We start from the raw sequence: 20,135 nt of genomic DNA, 5'->3' as shown, positions 1-20,135 counted from the left end.
TATGGAATAAAAATGAAGCCCCTAGCACGAATCGAAAATAAAACCAAATGGACACCAATTCCCACCATACACTGAAACATGGGTTGTGAGCCGGTGGCGGCGGGGAGGGGGACCAGTTTGAACTTGAAAAAGTTAGTCAACTTTTCAGTTAGTGCAGTGCGTTCAGTGAAGCAGAATCGTCCCCTGCGCATTGAGCACGTTTTAAAATAGAGCAAATCAAGCGCAACAGTTGTTCCATCATTCCGGTAACCACTGACATGTATCGGGTAGCATTCGCAGTCGGTTTGTTTGCTCTTATGTGCCAGTTCGGTTTGACAAAACACTATTCGGAATATTACTACTGTGAGAAAAATTATTGTCCCGTGGGTAAACCCAACGTTGGCTGTGGATGCAAATTTAACGAATCGTACGGACCGGGCTGCAGTGGGAAAAGTGCTACGCTGCATAAGTTTAGCAGGAAGGATGAACAGTTTATACTGCACATGCACAACCATCTCAGAAATTTGTTTGCCTGTGGTTCTATAAACCGGTTCTTCCCAGCCGTACGGATGGTGCAACTGGTAAGATATCTGCTGGTTAACCATACGGGGTTTGGGCGTTCCACATGCATACAAATTATTATTATTGTTCGACAAGTCGAAAGAGTGATGGTCAAATGGATGGAGGGATTTAGGTTGGGTGCACCAGTAAGTTTAAAACGTTTTCCCCAAAATATGTGATCTCAGTTTGTTAAAAAAGAGTTTATTTGAAGAATTGTCGTTCAGAAACACAACGTTTCGCAAACTTTTTGACAATTGCTTGACAATTACTGACAATTTTACAATTCCCACAACTAAGAAATATAATTTTGATCGACAAAAGCTTAATACATGTAATCGAAACAAGTAGTGGTCTGATAGTGTCAATTTTGAACTCTAAAGCGGGCATTTTTTGAGTCGTCCAATTATCATTGATAAAAGACCAAGATATCAATATGAAACTTGAAATCTAATATTTTTATGCTTAATGTATCGATGGCATTCATTTTTGTAAAACACTGTAAACTTACAGACATACCCAATACCTAAAACTGCTGCTAAAGAATTCTATAAAAAACCTACAATGTATTCATGGAACGAGTGTCCGTTTATGTGTTCTGGTGATTTTATGGTAGAGCTGGTATTCGCACGAGAAACCCATCTGGACCGTGCTACCGTGCTCAGCACTAAACATCTAATCATGTGCAAATAAAATCGAAAGGCAGCACTATTGGCAAACACAAAGATCTCCTGCAGTCCTGGTGATTGTTCTATTATTCTATTACAATTTGGATCGCTTCAAACACATTCCATTTGCACCCCGCAGCGTACAAACGAAGATTTGCAATCGTTGGCCGAGTGCAACGTGAAAAACTGCAAGTATGGACACGACCAGTGCCGTAGCACGGAACATTATCGCTACGCCGGCCAAAATATCGCCAAACGTACCGTGTGCGGACGAACGCTTACGGTGACCGAGGTGGTCAATAGCTCTATGTACGCCTGGTTCGACGAGTACTGGGACACAAAGAGTGAAATGTTGGCCAAATATCCAGACTATAGCCCCAGGTAGGGTACATTCCATGCCACCGAGCTGAGGCACGTTGATTCCCCGCACTAGCGTTTTGTTTTTGTCTAATCGATTTGTGTTTTGTTTGTTCATACGCAGGAAACCAATTGGCCACTTCACCCTGTTGGTGAACGATAACGTATTCTTCATCGGTTGTGCGATGGTTTCTTACGCCAAACGTATAAAGGATTACTTTGAGGAAACGGGGGAAGATTGTCGGGCATATTACTTCGTCTGCAATTATTCCTTTATCAATCTGAAAAATCGAGCGACTTATACCACGGGTACGAAGCCAGCCACCATGTGCCAGTCGCACCACAGCAAACAGTACTCTTGTTTGTGCAGCGTCCACGAACCTTACTCAACGTCCATAGATTGGCAGGATCAGGTTCTCTGAAGATTGTGATTTTCTGTTGATGTTAGTATGGTAATATTCCTTGTTGCCGTTCCCGTGAATATGAATAAATCTTTTCAAACTGTTCTACATCAATACGATTCACTTCGAAAATATTTTACTTTGCGTTTGAATGAATTTACTTTCGTAATTATACGTTGTTTGGCATATTTCAAATTTTAACCGTTCATAGGAAATTTATAGCTGCTCAAGTAGCGTAAGTACAAACTCCTTGGGCTTTTTGTTATTTGGTCCTGTTAGTGTCGCGCTTACAATGGCATCAAAATGTCTTAAAACTAATTCAACGTGTTCTCTTACGATCGTCTCCCAATCGCACGGAACGTTTCAAATTTATCGTGCACTTAGCAGCATTGTAAATAAGGCTTCATGACAGAATTGAATCGCATCAATGTTTGCTTGCTTGTGAAAATTAATTGAACACCTCATTCGTACGATTATAGCGCTTAGCTGAGAAATGTTCGAATCGGGCAGAAGTGGTACGAACAAACATTAACGCATTACATTCCACACCACACGCTGTATAGATGCAACCAATCAATATCCTATTTACATAATATTGTTTAGTTCAAATATTTAATTAAACGGATCAGAGTATAACTTACCACGGTCACTCTCGGTGTGTAACGGTCCAACGTTACCAAAGAAACGTTTGTCCAAAATCTGCAACAACTGAAGTGCGGTCGAGTGTACCTCCACTCTGGGGCAGCCAGTCATCAGCAGTGTTACGTTAATCACAGATGTATAATGGTCGCATGGATATTCTCTGCAAATGATAATTCACACATTTATTAGTTGCAAGTTCATTAGTAACTAGTAATCATATTACGAGTATAAATTGGGCTACAAAAACATAATGCACCCCATCCATATTTAGGTTAAGTGCCAAAGCAAAAACTCTTCTATTTTTGGCAAATTTCCGCAAACATACTTTTACTACACCAAGCAAACAATCCGAATCATTACTTTATTAAGTTCATAAACACATTCATGCCAGATAGATTTCCGCGTAATAACAAATGATAAGAATGATGCATTGAGGCACATGAACATTCGGGTTCGATCCTAAGCACTATCGTAAATTTTAGCCTCGTGATGGGCTGTGTTCGTCTAGGTGGGAGCGTTCCCTCAACGTTGCTGATTGTGTGGATGCATTTCTGTGGGTACTCAAAACGTGTTATATTGCCTTGAATAGGATACCTTTTTAGGGATATTGCGAGCATTTCAGTTTTCCCCCCATTGGACAAAGAATGCTGTGCAGGCGAACTCTTCCCATATAACAACACCGGATTTTCTCTCATTTTCCACGAAACCCCCGAACACGAAGCCAGCGGAAACGGTTCATGGATCGTAAAGCGGAATAGGTTTGTCTCTACCCATCTGCACGAATTTTGCAAACTCACGACGGTCGTAAAACCGGAAATTGATAAGGAACTTGAGAGCACATAAAATGCGTTGGGTTCGCGTCGACGAAAGCTGTTATGCACGGGGCGCAACCCATTCCAGCTGCTGCTACTGTTGTTGCTCAATATACTGCCAATATTGTGTTGGGTCGCCTTTTTTTGCACCCAGTGGCTGGTTACGAATTGGTGCATCATGGATTGTCCCCCATCGTGGAGTTGGGACGGAACAAAGCATGTTTTTTCACCATTCATAACAAGCCACATTGCGAGTAAGCGCCTTGTGACGCAAGCAAACGTTCGCAATGTTGGATAAAGAACAATCAATTAAGGAATAGATACAAGCCGAACTAGTTCGACTGAATATTGGTGCCATTTATAATTCCGTAACCAGTTAACCAAACCCGCTGTAGCCTGCCTGTAAAATAACTTAATTCATCAATAAAATTTAAAATTATAAACAATGTGCTAAGTAAACCTTCATTTATTTCTACGAACTCGAATCCTAACAAACAATCTCAACGATAATTGAAAAAACAGCAGCATCTTGTGACACATCACATTACATCGTCCTGCAATGTTGCGCGGACATTGGGTAAAGCTTTACGATGATAATAAACATTAAAATGCCGTAAGGTTTTATTTCGACCCGGTCGCACCTGAACGCGCGCTGCTTTTGTTACGAGCTCTAATTGATAGTATGCCACCAAGGCAGCGAAACTGGGGACCTGATCTGTACAGCAAACTCATTAGCAAACAATTTCACACTCAGTGGTCACCTTCAGTCGAGTGTTTTGCTTTGTGAAGACATCTGGAAAGAAATCATTCCATTGTGGAAAGCTAGCGAGAGGAAGGCTTTCACAATAATTAAGACGGTGCCGGTTTTTTTTTTATCGCTAGAACTAATTCCGATTAATTCATACCGGGAAATGCGCATTTCCGTACTGAGCGGGAACGCTCATAGATACGGTTCAATTATAATTAAATGACACAAGTTTCTAATGTCTTCGTATTTGTAGAGATATTCCATCTATTTACAAAGAAAAGCATAAACTTTTCAAACTTAAAAAAAATACATTGAAGTATATTTGAAGTGTACACAATGTAAAAAAAAAATGTTCCAAACCAACCATCTCAAAAAAGACAAAACGAAACCCTTACCTTGCGCTGAATATCACAGCCAATGCTAGGAAACAAGCATCTGCTTCACGTGGAGAAGCCGTATAACAGCGATCAATGACCCACTCAAGAAGCTGCCCTATATCGGGGTTCGATTCAAGCAGCAGTACGACCGTCTCCTTGGCCAATTCATAAATCTGAAAGTAGAAAAAGAGAATGAAGGGAAAATTTTAGATGCAATGCGTTTAAAAAACGCTGATTTAAAGTAACAGAGCAAAGACAGTTGTCGGATCCGAACCGATCATTGCGGTGAATTATTAAGTTGCACAGTTTCAACAACATTTTCTAATATGTGTAACATTAAAAATTGAGACTACGCTTTACAATTGTTTAAACAAAGGTTTTGCTTCGCATGCAACAACCTGCAATTGCTCCGCCTTGGGGAAAATATGCTGGGCGCCATTAAACCACACGCTATCCTTTACTATTCAACACATTGAAGGTGTACTTACCTTATCATCTTTGGAAGTCATTAGCATGTCCAACCAGCTGTAAATTGCACCATCTTCCGCCAAGTGACCGGAATCAAAGCATGGGCCACAACATAGAACAGCTGACATGGCCTGTAACGGGAAGAGAAGATCGTAACACATGGTTAAAAGTACACCCACATCTGCTTTCATTCGCTATGAATTTATACACTCTCGTTGCATCTTATTAAATCCTGGAACTGTCCAGTTCCAATTTGGTTTATTGTACATTGAATTAAAAAAAAAACTTACAAGCATTTTTATCTGCCTGTTTTATTATTCATCATTGCTTCCAACATATACTTTCCGAGGAACGGTGAATAAAAGCCTTTTTCTCGTTAAACAAGGTTCATTATTGTTTGCATTGAGGCAATATCCAACATAAAGATAAATACGATTTTTAATCATCCTCGAAGGGGGCTCTACTGGTGTGAACAATGCCATTGATTGCTAAAAGGATAGCAAACATCAGCATTGCTATATTATGTAAACGTAAAATTGTGTTATCATGTAAAAGGTACTGTTTGCGAAATTAAAAACTGTGTATGTTTTAAAATATGTTGTAATATTGTTGTTAAAAACTTAACATATAGCAAAGAAGTTTATTTTAAGCTATTTCACTTCTATACTAAAAGTATTGGAAAAGCAAACTGTGATAAATCAATAATTGAAATAAAATTTGATTCGAAACCATTATAATTATATTATTAAACCGACTGATAACCTTTAAAGAGCTTTAGAAGATTGTCATAATTTTTTGATCAATATTTAGTGGAAGTGGGATACTATTAATGTTATTATGGGACCACTTATTTGTCCTTTGTTTGTTTATATCTGTAATATGCCTCAAACTAAACATAAAAAATGTTTTCATTGCAGAATAATATGCTTAAATAATAATTAAAACTGAACAAACAATCACCAATATATGCTTCATATGCAACATTAAATTGCAGTAACCTCTTCTAAATTATTCTCGCGAACAATTTGCACTGCACTAAGCACAATATTTTTAAATTGAAATACACAACTCAATACACTCACCTGTAATGCGCTGAATTGTAACTTTTCCTCTTCCGCTGCAATGGTTCCAACGGACGTGTTGGCCGCAGAACCGATACCGGTCGTGGTAGACGAGCTGCCCCATACACTCGCTCCAATCGTTCCACTACCGATGCCGCTAACGCCACTGCCGATTCCGGTAATGCTAACACCAACGCTACCACTGCTGCCCACCCCATGATGGTTCCCATGGTGGTGGTGATGGTGTGTGGAACCATGGTGCCCATGTGCAAATGGTAGCGCATATGCACTACCACTCCAGCCGACAAACAGATTGACCAGGTTCCGTTTCAGCTCACGCGACAACAGTGTGCCGCACGATTCGAGCGAAAAGTTTTTTATCATCTTGCGTATAAAGTCACAGAAGTGCGTCTTTACCTCGCGCATGCTGCTGCTGTCCTTGCCGTCCGTTTCCGATTCCAGGTACAGGCGGGCACCGTCGATGTACTCGACGAAGGTCGGATGCAGCGACATCGTTTCGCGCTCCAGCACAAATTGACTGATGCCGAACGTGCCATTCTCCGCAATCTTCTCTAGCACACGCACCAGTTGCAGCCGCAGTGCATCACGCCGCCGTCGGCGTCTCATATTCTCCTGCTTCCGATCGATGGCTTCACGGATGTACACGACTAGCTCTTCCATCAGGTCCCTGTTGTAATGACGAACGAGCAAGTAAAGAAGAAAATGAGAAATTTAATCAGAATACGAATACGAACAGTGCATAATCCAATCAAATGATACACAGTTCATTAGAATCTCTATCTACTAGCAGTATGTACAGTGTTTCAAACAGGTGCCATCGTTATCATTACGCATATGCAGGTTCTCATTTGATTACTTTGTATCGCTTATCTTGGGGTCTAATTACGAAACTATTTTTTTTATTTTCTGAATTTTTAGCGATTTTGAACACTGTATTCTGTTAGAAACAATTTACAAGTACTTTTCTGTACAATTAAACTTTCATAACTTCCCAATGTTACAAAAAGAAATTAAATACTCAAAAATTGTACCACATTCCCCTTCCAAATGTATAATGATAGTAATCTCTCATTCTAATCCTAACATTCTATAATTCATTAGAATCATTTAGTATTTTCTAAGTTCAAGAGATAAATTTCGATTAAAATCTGTTTTCTTTTCAAGTTGAACTGAAGTTTGTTGAGAAAGATTTGTGTAGATTCAGAAAGAGGGAAAATTCCACAAAGCATTAAGTCAAAGAACAACGAGAATAGAACAAACCCGTTCTTAATTTACAGAAATTAGAAGCGGATTCCAGTACTATCTCAACAAATATTCTATTTTCTCTTGATCAGAACCTTAGGAAATGAAGTTAATATTGAAAGAAAAACTACATTAACTGGAAATAGTTCTTAACTTACTTTTTATGGCAAGCAACACAACACGATAAGTAAATGTGAAAACATAATCATAAACATAACAATATTAAACGGTCCCCCACTCTTTACTCACTTGAGCGCGTCATGGTTTATCATCCCCAGTGCATTAACGGCCGCATCGCGTATATCGACGACTTCGCAACGTAACAACGGTATTACCAGCTTGTAAAGTGCCACCGGCGAAGCGGTCGTCCCGCTGGACTTGTCGCTACGGTCCGCCGACAGCGAATCCGGCGAAGAGCTGCAAGAAAACCCATGCGCCAATATCACATGAAGCATACCGGAGGAGAAGAGAAAAACAAACGAACAAACAATGAATTACGGCGGCATTACACATAAACGTACAATATGCTATACAAAAAAACCATTACCATGCTACAAGCTGCTAAGGTAAAACAACCGAACAAAGTATAAATTGCACTATAGTAAAGGTAGTAGTAGTAACAATGGTAATAGTGATGGTATGATGGTACAATGAGCTGCAATACTTTCGCTGTGGGTTTCTAGGGGCAATCCCGGTTCGATCCGCTGCCAACGTAAATGCAGTCGTAGCAGAACAAAATGGTTTTGTTTGCACCAAACACATCGACAATATATCAGCAAGATGAACTAGTAATTGGTACTCAACATTAATGGTACTACTTCGAAATGTGTATACTAGGAGATACTATACTGTATGATAAAATTACCCTTAACGTGACGAACACGACTTTTCATAATATTGACAATTTATTGAAAAGTTATGTAAACTGATATTTTTATAAGTCGCTAAGAATTAGAAATAATGAAACAAAAGTGAATAACGCTATAATTAATCGTTAGTCTTGATTTTGTTTAGGTATTGCAAACAGCTTTACCTACAATTTACAACAAGACTGAGAACCAAATCAAGAATGTACGTTCCCAAAGTGTGTTTGGTTGCTATCCATAGCAATTAGCTTTTTTTCTAAATCTTTTACATCATTTAACCACAGAGACTCTCCAATTATATTTTACTCTTATTATATACTCTCCAATAATTATTTTGTAAAACACATGACAAATGAGCTGTGCTAAAAGATGGCGCATATTTGGATTAGTTGTGGCACCACTTCATTCCGGATGCATAAACTATATCAACTAACACAAAATGGACGTCGATGTTCCGCACACGGATGACTTCAAATTACTAACTTTCCAATTAGGTTATTAGTAAATGTGTGTGTGTGTGTATGTGTTGGGAAGATCAAGCAACTAATTTGATGCTGATGACTCTACAGCAATCAAGAGCAACGTAACGCACACTAATAAGAGAAAACAAACAAACAAAAACACGATTGTGCTTTAGCTGTCGTTGAAAACGGAAACAGACTGTAAATGAATGAAACCTAGAGTGTATTATAAAACAAAACTATCTAAAAATGAAAGAAGAATGTATCTGCTGAACATGGTAACTAAAAACGAGCAGATTAACACTGAAATTATGAACGCGAGTGAAACAGAAATGAAAACGATTAACCAAAGAAAACTAAAACAACGCAATGAGTGAAACAACATAACGAAAAACAAAAAACAGTAAAAGTAGTTTGTGTAAAACTATGCCGGAAAAGAAGAAAAGAAAATAAACGTTACCCTTGTCTCTTATGTCTGGCATCTTTGCGACCATAGGATAGAGGTAGGGTGAAGCGTGTCACGATTCCTTCTGGTCCAAACACGGATGACGGTATATTGTCCAACGAGTCGGACAACGAGCGGGAATCCGACTGATCATGCAGACTGATAATAGCGTAATGGTGTAGGTGTGTGTGTTTGGAACGCGAACGGAAGCGAACATGTTCAGATTTGTAGCACATATTCGAAGTAATAATTGTCCAGCAAATACATTAACATTCCGAATAAGATGAACCATTATGAGCATTATGATTGGAGGGTTCGAACAGCACACAAAAACCCGAAGATACATGGTTAAGTATTTGGTTCACAATTAATTAAGCAATAGTTATCAATGTTTAGCGCGTTGAATTTAACACATTTGAAAGACGTGGGCAGAATGGAAAAAGGCAATAAAAATAGTGTTTTGATTTGCATTTTTGTTGTTGTTGTTGTAGATGTAGTGGTCGGTCGTAGTGGTCGGTATAGTGGTGTAACAGTAGAAGGTCGGATAAACGGTGGAAATTGTTGTTTCGATTAACAGGATATGGCGCGTCGGCATAGAGAGAAGAAACATGAAAGAAAAACATACTTTAAGTGTTACATATCATTCAATGTCACTAGTAAAACAATTTATGAAATGCTTTCTGTAACATGTGCTTGTGGTTTTCCATCTGAAAGTTACAAAACAATAAGAGAAGAAAAAAATACGAACACCAAATGTGTTTGCCGGATCCCAATATTCCATATGCACCGGTGCAATTAACATTAGATTACGCACGCGTATAGTAAAACACTTTATAGCACAAATTTATAGCAAAGGACGATCGCACTGTTGTGCCTTCACTAAGTGAAGTGTTACGTGTGAGTATAACAACAAACTCGTGTAGCCGTAATTCCCTCGATTAACCACACACACACACACACACAACAACAAAAAACCACTAAAACACACAATGAACGAAACAACCGAAACCGCATGTTTATGTTTGTCCATCACATAACATTTGAGAAAAAATGGTATAATTTTTCAAATGTTTGTGCTCGTTCCGAACAAAATGTGGTGCAATGAGTGTAAAATGAAATCGAAGTGAAGTGAAGAAAACAACACGACGATCTTATTCGCTATTTACAGCAGACCATTCTAACAGTAGAACTGGGTGTAATGATGCGAGTTTGCACTGCACCAAACATGTGTGTACTTATGTTAAGTAATGACGGGATGAGTAACAAATCAGTGTAAATTAAATATAAACACACGCACGCAGTAAACAAAACCAAAAATAACCGTTGATAGTTTTAACTTATAGGTTAAGGTGACTGAATGTGAAAACTATATAAGGTTTTTTGAGTAACTAGTAGTTAATATAAAACATAAGACCCCAACACAATCAACAAACAAAGCGTCTATTCTTTGTTCGTTCTATATACTTCAGTTGTGGATATTCTGTACAAACATCCTATGATCGGTGAATTAACTAAACATAATCTAGCGCGAACCATACCCATCTAAATCCATTTACAATTGGTTAACATACATAGACCCTCATCTTTCTATTGCGGCAACAAATATTATGTTCAATTGTGTGAAAACCCTCTTGGCTGTTATTTTTGTTGCATCAAAACCATGTATACCACCAACAACAAAATTAATTCGAGTTATGAAATAGTTGTTTCTACTGTACATAGTCACATTTAACAAAAACACACATACACACGCTAAAAAGACTATACATTATGTATACAATAACCAACGCAGAGGTTACAACTATTACCAACTGAAAACGAAAATGTTAAAGAATACTGTAACGGTCTGAGACGGGGAGGGTTGATTGATTATCTCTTTTACGACACCATCCACCAGTTAACATACTATCGACACCCATCATCACACGACACATATATTGTTGGAAGGAAGAAATGTACGGCAAAATAGCAATCGACGAACAGTGTTTCCTTTCGTACGAGACAGTATGCTGTTGCAGTAAAGAAGTGTCAAGTCTACCGTTCCGTGTGCAACGCTTGCCACATGCACACAGTACACTTACCTCAGGCTAAGATCGGGTGAGGCACAGCGCACAGCAACGCTTGGCATTTGCGGTATAAGACGCATTGCGAGTGCTACCTGATTTTTCCACAGATGTGCCAATGAGTCACGCTGCGCCTCGGAGGGTGGTTTTTTCGTCGGCGCGGAACTGCGTAGTAACGATGCACGATTGTCACTAACCGGGCTGCAGTGCGAACGAAACGATACAAAAACATAAACAGATCATTAAAATGTAAACGGCTTTGCTGTGTGTACGGGTTCTCTTCGGGCTAGTACATACGTTGGATCTATCACGTTGAACAGGCTCGTTACTCGTTGGTAGCAAATAGGCCACGCTTGCGCCACTACCGATGGACAATGTTGTAAAACGCGTGTCCGCTCCATGAAACCGAACAAACACACACTCCAAGGATCGTACGCTTGGCCAAGCGCTGATTGCGACAGACAAAGTGTCAAAGTAGACGCCTTTGTGGATTCCTCGATATGCCCCGTCGTCCATACGCCACTGTTACGGTCCACAATCCATTGCAGATCGATCAGATTGGCGTTAAGCATTGCCGTACGATCAGTCTGAGGTAGCATATGTAGACATTTCTCAAGCACCTACCAAGGACAACCCACCAAACGTGGCAAATGTGAACATTGGGCGATTTTCAAATAAAATTTTTATATATTCACCTGCGGACAGCATTTATCGATCACGTCAATCAAGGGTGGTTCCGTTTCGGGAATGCCTAACAATTTTTTCAATACTTTCACCTGCAAACGAAAATATACAAATATTTGTTTAGATTTGTGTAGTGCAAAAAAGTGGTTGGTACAAAATAATCGCAAATGTCTCGTTCTCGTCAAAATAGCAAGGCAATCTTCTATGTATCAGATTGAATGTGAATAACTCTGAGTCATTAATTTAAGTGCATGGTTCACCAAATTCTTAATTTGTTGAACCACAACACCACATGAAACACAGTACTTAGACCAATAGATAATGAATATATAATCCAATTAAAATCGTTTAAATTTAACCGCATCAATCATACCACCAACACTCACCTCCTTCAATATGCTGACCGCAAACTTGCGTGGCTGTGATCGACAATTACAAAGCATAACCAATGCTAAACCTTCCACCATGTGCATCGTCGTCGCTAGCGGTAGCTCGTGTCCTTTCTTCCCACCGGTAGCGTTACTGCTGCCTGCCGTCGAGTCCGCAGCGACTCCACCAGCACCACCACCACCAATGCCACTGCTGCTGCTCGTGCCCACTCCACCGATGGCACCCGCCGTAATGGTGGTAGTTTGTGTGATGGAAGAAATGCCCGAGCTACCACTGGAATTGGAATTTATTGTAGCCGCATTCAACGAAGCATTGGCAGCCGTTTGTGGGAGAGCAAGGTTTGATTTCAACATTCCCAAATCTTGCTGATTAGTGGGACGACCCGCCACCAAACCGCCAACGCCAGGCACACCCGGTGCAGGAACACCAACCGTTCCAATCGGGCCGGCCTTCGTGTTGAGCGTATTGTTGTTACTGTTGCTGTTGCTTCCCGTGCCAAGCAAATTACGCCAAACCGTCAGAAAGGCGTACAACATGCGTAACCCATTGTCCAGCAGCTGTGGAAATGTGTCCACTACATCTCGTGCCAAAAACTGGCTAAAGCCTTGTATCACATCCTGGCGCCATTCGGGAAAATCACAAACCAACGTCTGTAACGATTGATGTGCCAAGCCGCGTAACTCCTCGTCCATGTGGATCGTCAAGCGCGATAGCATGTCCACCAACTCGTGACCGGTCATATTATCCGGGGTGAGCCGCGGTACCGCGGCAATACACGTACGGAACAAATCGATGCGCGGCTTCCGTTCACCGGTTAGCATTTCGTCCAGTTCTTTGTTTTGATTCTGTATCACCGTCATCATCAGTGGCCGACCGCAGTGAATGTCGAGCGCACGCAAGATGTCTACGAATACACGCCGAACGTGCGGGAAATAGTTCGACATCCCGATGCTGCGTGCCGTATCTTCGGTGAGCATTTTGTTCAGATACGTTTTCTTCACACGCAGCGTATTGCCGGATGGAAGAACGCCCACCGTACGTGGCATGGGCGGTTCGCCGTCCTTCTGCTGCAGCGAGTCCGCCACCACCATGAACGCGCGCAGCCCAATGCTCATACGCTCCGGCGTCATGATGATCTTGATCGGACGGCCCACACACAGCAGCTCGAACACGATCTCGCGCATCGCAAAGTCGAGCCGTTCCTGGGCGATAAATTGGATGATTTTTACAAATATGTTGAGCGGTGTGTCGCGCGGTACAACCGCTTTGGAGCCGCGGGGAAACAATGAATTAACGATGCTTTGCAGCCGCGAATGGGTGGCGGAATTGGATTCACACTTTATCCGGATGATGTACACCCAGAGCAAGCGGTACAACGATTCCAGCGCAACGCGGCTCATCTTCGGATCCTTGTTCTTCAGATTGCTCAGGCACATCGCCAGGAAGCAGTGCCAGTTGCTGAGAAAGAAGGATTTCTGCGACACGCACAGCAGGCACGTCACCAGCGGGAACAGAGCCAGCTTGTGCTTGGACTTGGTGCATGCGTCCAGCGTTTGCGAGTACAGCAAATCGATGAAGTTTTTCACGCACGGTACGTTCACCTCATTTTTCACCGTAGCCGCTACCGGGACTAGAATTTCCACGAACAAACCAGCCATCGCGTGCTTAATATCCTTATCCTTTACCTCCAGGAAGTACTGTGCGCATTCGTGCATGAACTGGAACGATGCTTCAAACTCCTCGATCGGGGCCATCTTCACGCGGAAGAACTTCATGCCCATCAGCAGGCTGATAATACTGTGCGTTGTGAATGGGCTCGGTTCCTTGCTGCGCAGCTCCTTCAGCTCCGTCATGAAGCGCTTCCGCACGGAGGAAAATCGACTCTGGGCCAGCACACCGACCACCTCTGCGTATAGATCGGCAATGCGATAGCAGTCGTTTGCGTTCGGCGCGGTCTGTGCACCCTCCTTGTATTTAAACTGGCGAAAGGCAAGGTTTTCAATCTGCTTCGTTATATCATCATGCCCGGGGTGGAACGGAAACTGTCGCAGGATCTCGATCAGCGCAAGGCAGAAGATGAATTCTACTGCCGCTTCTCGGCGCAGTAGTTGATATTCTAAATCCAGCCCCGATTTGTTCGCCGTATGGTGTGCGGTAGAGGTTGGTCCTGTCTGTAGGTCTCGCTTGATGTTCTTGTCACAGATCTGATGCTTGTGCCAGGCAAGCAGTGCCTTCAGCAACGATGGCAGACAGTGTTCAGCGACGGAGCCCAGTGCTTGAAGCAGCTGATCGAACTGATAGTCCTCACCGCGCTGCAGCAACTTTGGCAAGTTTTTGTCCGACCCATCCAACAGTACGCTTTCAATTTTCTTCTCCGCCTGCACGGTAAAGTCTGTGAAGAGCGTACGCATTACGATTTCACCCGGCCGCAGCGTACCATCCGATGCGGCCATCATATCGATTGTGGCCGGCATACCGCCGCCACTATTGCCTGACAGAATCGCCGAACGATTGTGGCTATTCCAAGGCAACAAACTAAGCCGCACTGAGGTGATGTTGGAGGCGCTTAGTGGTGATTTCGATGGTTCGGACGTTTCGATATTAACCGGACGCTCGATCACGGTTATAGTATCACCCTCGTCCACTATTGTACTGTTGTTCGCTCCAGTGCCGAGTCCTGATGCTCCAGCACCGCCGGCAACCGGTGCCAATTGCGACAGTTGCATTTGAGATCCATTCTTTGAGGTCCGATCGTTGCTAAGCTTCGGTGTGCTGCGTACACTGTCGGATGATTGACCCACCGTTCCAACACTAGCGGCACCGGTAGATTCATGCTGGTTAGTGTTGGCCTGCTGCTGATTTATTCCCACATTTGTTGGTTCACTATTGTGCTGAGATTCTACAACGAAAAAACAAGAAGAGAAGTGAAAGTATATTAATAACGCTTTCCAAAACTAAAGACACATTTACTAAGCTAAAATTTGCCCCGCAAATTCGTATTGTAACTATCCACCCTATGACGTAGGTTAATTGAAACCGGAAGCGATTCCGGAGTCATAACTGGAGTCGAATCCAGATCAGAATCCGAAGTAGAATCTGAAGTTGAATACGTAGTCAAATCCGAAGATGAATCTGAAGTTAAATCTGCCTTTGAACTTAACGTCGAATCCGGCGCCAAATTTGAAGTGATCTTTCATTTTAAATTAATGACCCTTCATAATTGGCGTCTTTTGAACATAATATCTACAAGACGCATAGTAGTAAAACAAGGATAAAGTGCTGTTGGGCATCACTCGAAGCAAATTAGCTTAAAGCAGAGATGGATTCTTAAAACACGCTTTTCGAATCATTGAAAGATTTGGTTTTGGTTCTTTAGAACTTCTGTCACACCATTTTTATGTATTTTTACAAAATTCTACTATTGTAACATATTTAACGGATCACATGTCCGAACAGCGAACAACTCTACCAAACGTACCACAAACTTCTACGTTGCACTTTCCTTATAGCACAGCTAATTTTGTTAAATTAATGTTACTTTTTAATCATAAACTGTTAGCTTTTTTTTGTTGGACAAACGTAAACCTTCCGTTCTTAACTCACTCAGCATTATTTAGCGGAACATAACAAGTCTGCACTACCATGCTTTATGCATGATGTTTTACGACTGGAACAGATGCTATTCTTCTACCAAAACACAGTCAGACACACACACACACACCACAGGTCGACACCTAATCGATAATGAACCATTCGTGTGGTAACGCTGGCGAACGGTAGAGTAAGCGGAAGTAAACGAATCGCGCCACCCAGCCACGTGACTATCGCTAATTCCACAAAACGACGGACACAAATAAATACTAAGCCGGCAAAAAAGGAGGGCGCCGACGAATATGAAGCGTTAATTGATAAATAACGAGAGCAATTCACTACTAAAAAATTGTAGTACACTTTAGTACTATAAATCCCATTTCGATTCGGCAGTTTTACAGGGTGATTATTATCAAACAAATCCTTCCGATCAACCATAATGCCATGTGTGCCCGTGCTACGTGGGATGCGACCAAAAATAAACAACATATCACTACAGTTAACGATGAGGCAAACGGTCTTTGATCTCGGGGTCGCCGGGGCACAAAATAAATGAAAAGCCGGTTCGACAAATTGAACGAAAAAGAAAATATTTTTTCCACACCCCTTTTTTAGTTTTTATTTTTTGGTTTGGTTTTTTTTTTTCCTATGCTCGCTCCACCACATGTAACGGTCGCAAAATGCGGGTGGAAGAGAAAAATAAAACAAAACATTCATTACACCCCGAAACATGTACCGCACGTGCGCCATTTCAAAAATAGCCACCCATCGCAAATAGAGTACAATTACGTAGGGACATGGTTTTCGGGGCGGCATGTCTGGGTCCGATCCAGGATCTTTACTTTTTTCTTGTTTTGGCTTTGACATTTTGTTATTACTGTGCGCCTTTATTTTTATTGCCATGGGCAGGCATTCGTCAAGGGATATTTAAACCAGCAATTATTTAATGATGATGTTTTTATATTTGTAACTATACTGTGCAAGATGTGCTTAAAATAAATAGCAATCGATCATTAAACTACTTCCTATTTTTGTTACCAAAGACAAATTATACTCACGTGCCGGGGACAGTAGGACAAATGCGTGCCCAAAACGTGCCACTATTCTAAGCAGTTTTCCAGGCAAACTGCCGCGTTCAAACATAAACTAGATTTTGTGTTCCTTTTCCTATTGAACTCCTCCTCCTCTTCACGTCCGCTTCAACTGCTGCTAATATAAATGTACGGTACAGTGATCGTTTAGCTGATCAGCACTGATCACATTTAACCACGTATCGAATGATAACAGCTTTCTGCGCGACGCAACATCACCAAAAAAACACAAAGCTCAAACCCCTCACTCCGAAGTGACCCACACGGCAAGGAAACGACACGCAAAACGGGAAATGACACAACACAAATGCCCACCCTTTTCCCTTTCTATCAGGACAGACACAGTCCGAAGCGCTGCTAGTTATGTCCCGTGTAAGGTGCCATTTTTAGCACCAAACTACCAACCAATCGTCCACCCCACCCCTCACATTCACACAAACACTGTGTAACGGGGGAAAGAAAATAATACACACACGTAACGAGTTCACTACGTACCGTAGCAATAATTCCCGATAAAACTAGACGGGATGAAATTTCATTCCTTTCAAACTTTGATCGTTGTTTTTCGTTATTTATTTCTTTTTGGATGCGAAAACATCCGATTTCCACCCGGTTCGATCGGTTCGGCGATCGCATCGGATACGATCGGGCTTACCGGTTCGCAATACATGTGTTGCGCGGGAAAAAATCGCATACATCACTTTTTAAAACCGTCCGCATCCATTCTACTAACGCTACGACCCACTGATGCCCACTGTTGGCCATCATTAGCTAAACGCGCGTTAGATGCCGCATCTTCCGCACGGGTTGACGTTCCAAGTTGGCTAATGATGGTGAAGATCGCTAGGCAAGCATCATATCTCGCAACATTCGCAGTTTCACTCTGTTCTTCCTTTGCTAAAAGAGTGATCACCAGTCCGATCCTCAAAACAAAACGCTCGTTAATTAAATCCTCACTGCTAGCAACTGCGGTTTATACGCAAAATACACGAAGTAAAATCAATTTGGTACACACATTCACCAGCAAACCACAGGTTAGCAAACAAATTGCACCTGTTACATTATTGAAAATCTACACCACTTGACTGTCGATAACAGATAATGCCAAGACCAGCAGATTATTGCACACCTCGATAAGAGGAAGAGCGAGCAACACTTGGACACTTGGCGTTTATTTAATCAATAGAAATATTGGTTTTCTTTTTTTAATCTAATTACGCTGCCTCAACAAGTAAATGCACTTCGTGGGTAAAAAGATTCACTGGCACCAGAAAACCGTGATCGCAACCAGAACAACCGTACCGTCTGTCAACGATTCACGCTTACATGAGGGTCCACACTACTGACCGGAAGAAAAATTCATCCTACACCCCCCCTACAGGGCTTCGGACTTTTACGTTTTACAACAACAGCAGCAGACGGCTCGAACGACCTGAGCCTGAGCAACACATGACTGCGCGATCTCATGGGCAAGCCGTTCTACACGCGTAAACGACAGACACGCAACACAGGCCGCGAATGCGCGTCACACGGTAGAAAATATTGTTATCTATCGTTTACACCCATAAAGCATCGACGGCGAAAGCAACGGCAAAATGATGGTACATGATAGAGCAAAACGTACATCACTGCCGCTACCGACGATAATACGCACGGAAAACAACTCCATCGTATGAATCAACACTTTATGTTATATTAAATAGGTAGAGAATTTAGTTCTAAAAGATGGGGCTGGTAAGGCTAGCAAAGTGCTAGTGATTGTTTGCTGGCCGTTGCACAATTTAAAGGGGTTTTTTGTGGAAAATCTAAAAGTTTAATTTAGCGATTTGGAAGCTGTACAAAGAAAAGCTTTCCCAATGGAAAATTCATCGTGCCGGGATGCTTTTCAAATGTGTCCAAAAACACAGCTTTATATAGAATCTGTGATCACCTTGCAACAGCTCATGAAAGGTGAACATGATCCTAGATTATATTCCAGTTCAGCTTGGCAAGGCATTCTCAAGCTTGACTAGAAGAATTTTACTCAATTTCTACATTTTCCTTAAATTAATATTGATTTCTTAACGGCACATTCTCAACTGACGCATTGAGACAAAGATTTCCAGTTCAAGTAACAATGTTGGAACCATTTCTGGATTCTTTTCAGATTGAAGAAGAATGTGTTCAGGTAAATCTGGAATCCTTTCCACTTGCAGGAACTTTTGCAAGTTGTAATCGATTTTTAGGAAAGCTTCCTTGGCTGACTTTTCTCTAATATACGATATCTCGAGGAACATCTGTGTATTTGAGTTAAACTTGTAAAGAATGTATGTCTAGCATGGTACAAATATCTAAATGATTTGATAATCAAAAGATAATTAGAATGAGAAGCGTTTTACAGGAAATTTCAATTTGGGATATTTTACCTTTACGGGAAAAAAGTTTAACATTTTAAGATGTACGTTGTTACAAATTTAAATACTTTTATACAGTTTATACAGTACAGTCCGGATGAGAATTGGTCGAAGACATTCGGTGTGCGTTGTACGCAACCATCGGGAACACTATTCAGTAGAACTATCCATGTGAGGAACTCCGACAAATTCCGCATTGCCATGTAATGTATACACAGCATGACTAAAGGGCTTAAAACAGAGAGTGTCTCCCAGTGGGAAGTTTTGTTACCCCCATGAAGTTTATTACGTCATTTGATAGTTAAATTCGGAAATCTACTGATTGTGAAAAGGGGTTTGTCGCGGAACAAAATGCTTCTATGTCCCCTGGAGCATGAAACATTGCTGCTACATCAACGTAGTTCTACCAAACCAAATGACCTGCATCAGCAAAACAAAGCATACAGCGTATGTAAACAATGGTGGCGCGAGGAGGCCTCCGGTTTACGTCATTACGATTCTTCTGATTTTTTCCTACAATATCAATAAGCCATCGCAATGTTGCGGATAGTTACATATATTAAATTCGAAGAACATGTCCACCAAACTCGGAAACAGCTTTCAAGGGCAGCAAAGGGCTTAGGCAGGAAATAAAATACAAAAGAAAGCACCAACTGCTCGCAAGTGATCTGGAACCATTCGCCAAGCCATTGCCGCATCGAACTGCGCTTTTCCCCGAAGGCAGAATCTTTAACCCTGGAAATAATCGTATTTGTCCCACATCTAGCAAACCAACTCCGGTCGCTTACCTGTACTGCTGGATGCTAAATTTGTGCTG

At 41.5% G+C, this 20,135-nt stretch overlaps 2 protein-coding genes across 7 annotated transcripts in view; one reads left to right on the top strand and one right to left on the bottom strand.

Annotated features, from left to right (window-relative positions):
- Positions 1–14,696, bottom strand: part of LOC128304701 (protein furry) — a 32,070-nt gene extending 17,374 nt beyond the window's left edge. For 3 of the 6 annotated variants that reach the window (XM_053041910.1, XM_053041908.1, XM_053041909.1), the window contains exons 1-12: positions 12,453–14,696; positions 12,240–12,356; positions 11,865–11,945; positions 11,467–11,789; positions 11,188–11,370; positions 9,122–9,265; positions 7,584–7,751; positions 6,326–6,759; positions 6,093–6,127; positions 5,031–5,141; positions 4,561–4,715; positions 2,605–2,765 (exon numbers count right to left, since the gene is read on the bottom strand). In XM_053041910.1, the coding sequence (XP_052897870.1) occupies positions 2,605–2,765; positions 4,561–4,715; positions 5,031–5,141; positions 6,093–6,127; positions 6,326–6,759; positions 7,584–7,751; positions 9,122–9,265; positions 11,188–11,370; positions 11,467–11,789; positions 11,865–11,945; positions 12,240–12,356; positions 12,453–14,696 (4,156 nt within the window). The remainder of the gene's footprint in view (positions 1–2,604; positions 2,766–4,560; positions 4,716–5,030; positions 5,142–6,092; positions 6,128–6,325; positions 6,760–7,583; positions 7,752–9,121; positions 9,266–11,187; positions 11,371–11,466; positions 11,790–11,864; positions 11,946–12,239; positions 12,357–12,452) is intronic. The other 3 variants (XM_053041912.1, XM_053041911.1, XM_053041913.1) reach the window with 1 other exon arrangement.
- On the top strand, positions 258–1,984 carry LOC128304702 (antigen 5 like allergen Cul n 1-like). The gene is made up of 3 exons (XM_053041914.1): positions 258–560; positions 1,345–1,586; positions 1,687–1,984. Exons 1-3 carry the CDS (start codon positions 258–260, stop codon positions 1,982–1,984), a joined length of 843 nt encoding a protein of 280 aa, XP_052897874.1.
- Positions 14,697–20,135: the final 5,439 nt, after the last annotated feature.

This window comes from Anopheles moucheti, chromosome 3 (genome assembly GCF_943734755.1).
Source record: "Anopheles moucheti chromosome 3, idAnoMoucSN_F20_07, whole genome shotgun sequence".
Lineage (NCBI taxonomy): Eukaryota > Metazoa > Arthropoda > Insecta > Diptera > Culicidae > Anopheles > Anopheles moucheti.
Note: the sequence above shows the minus strand (reverse complement) of the source record. Positions and strands in the feature narration are given on the sequence as shown.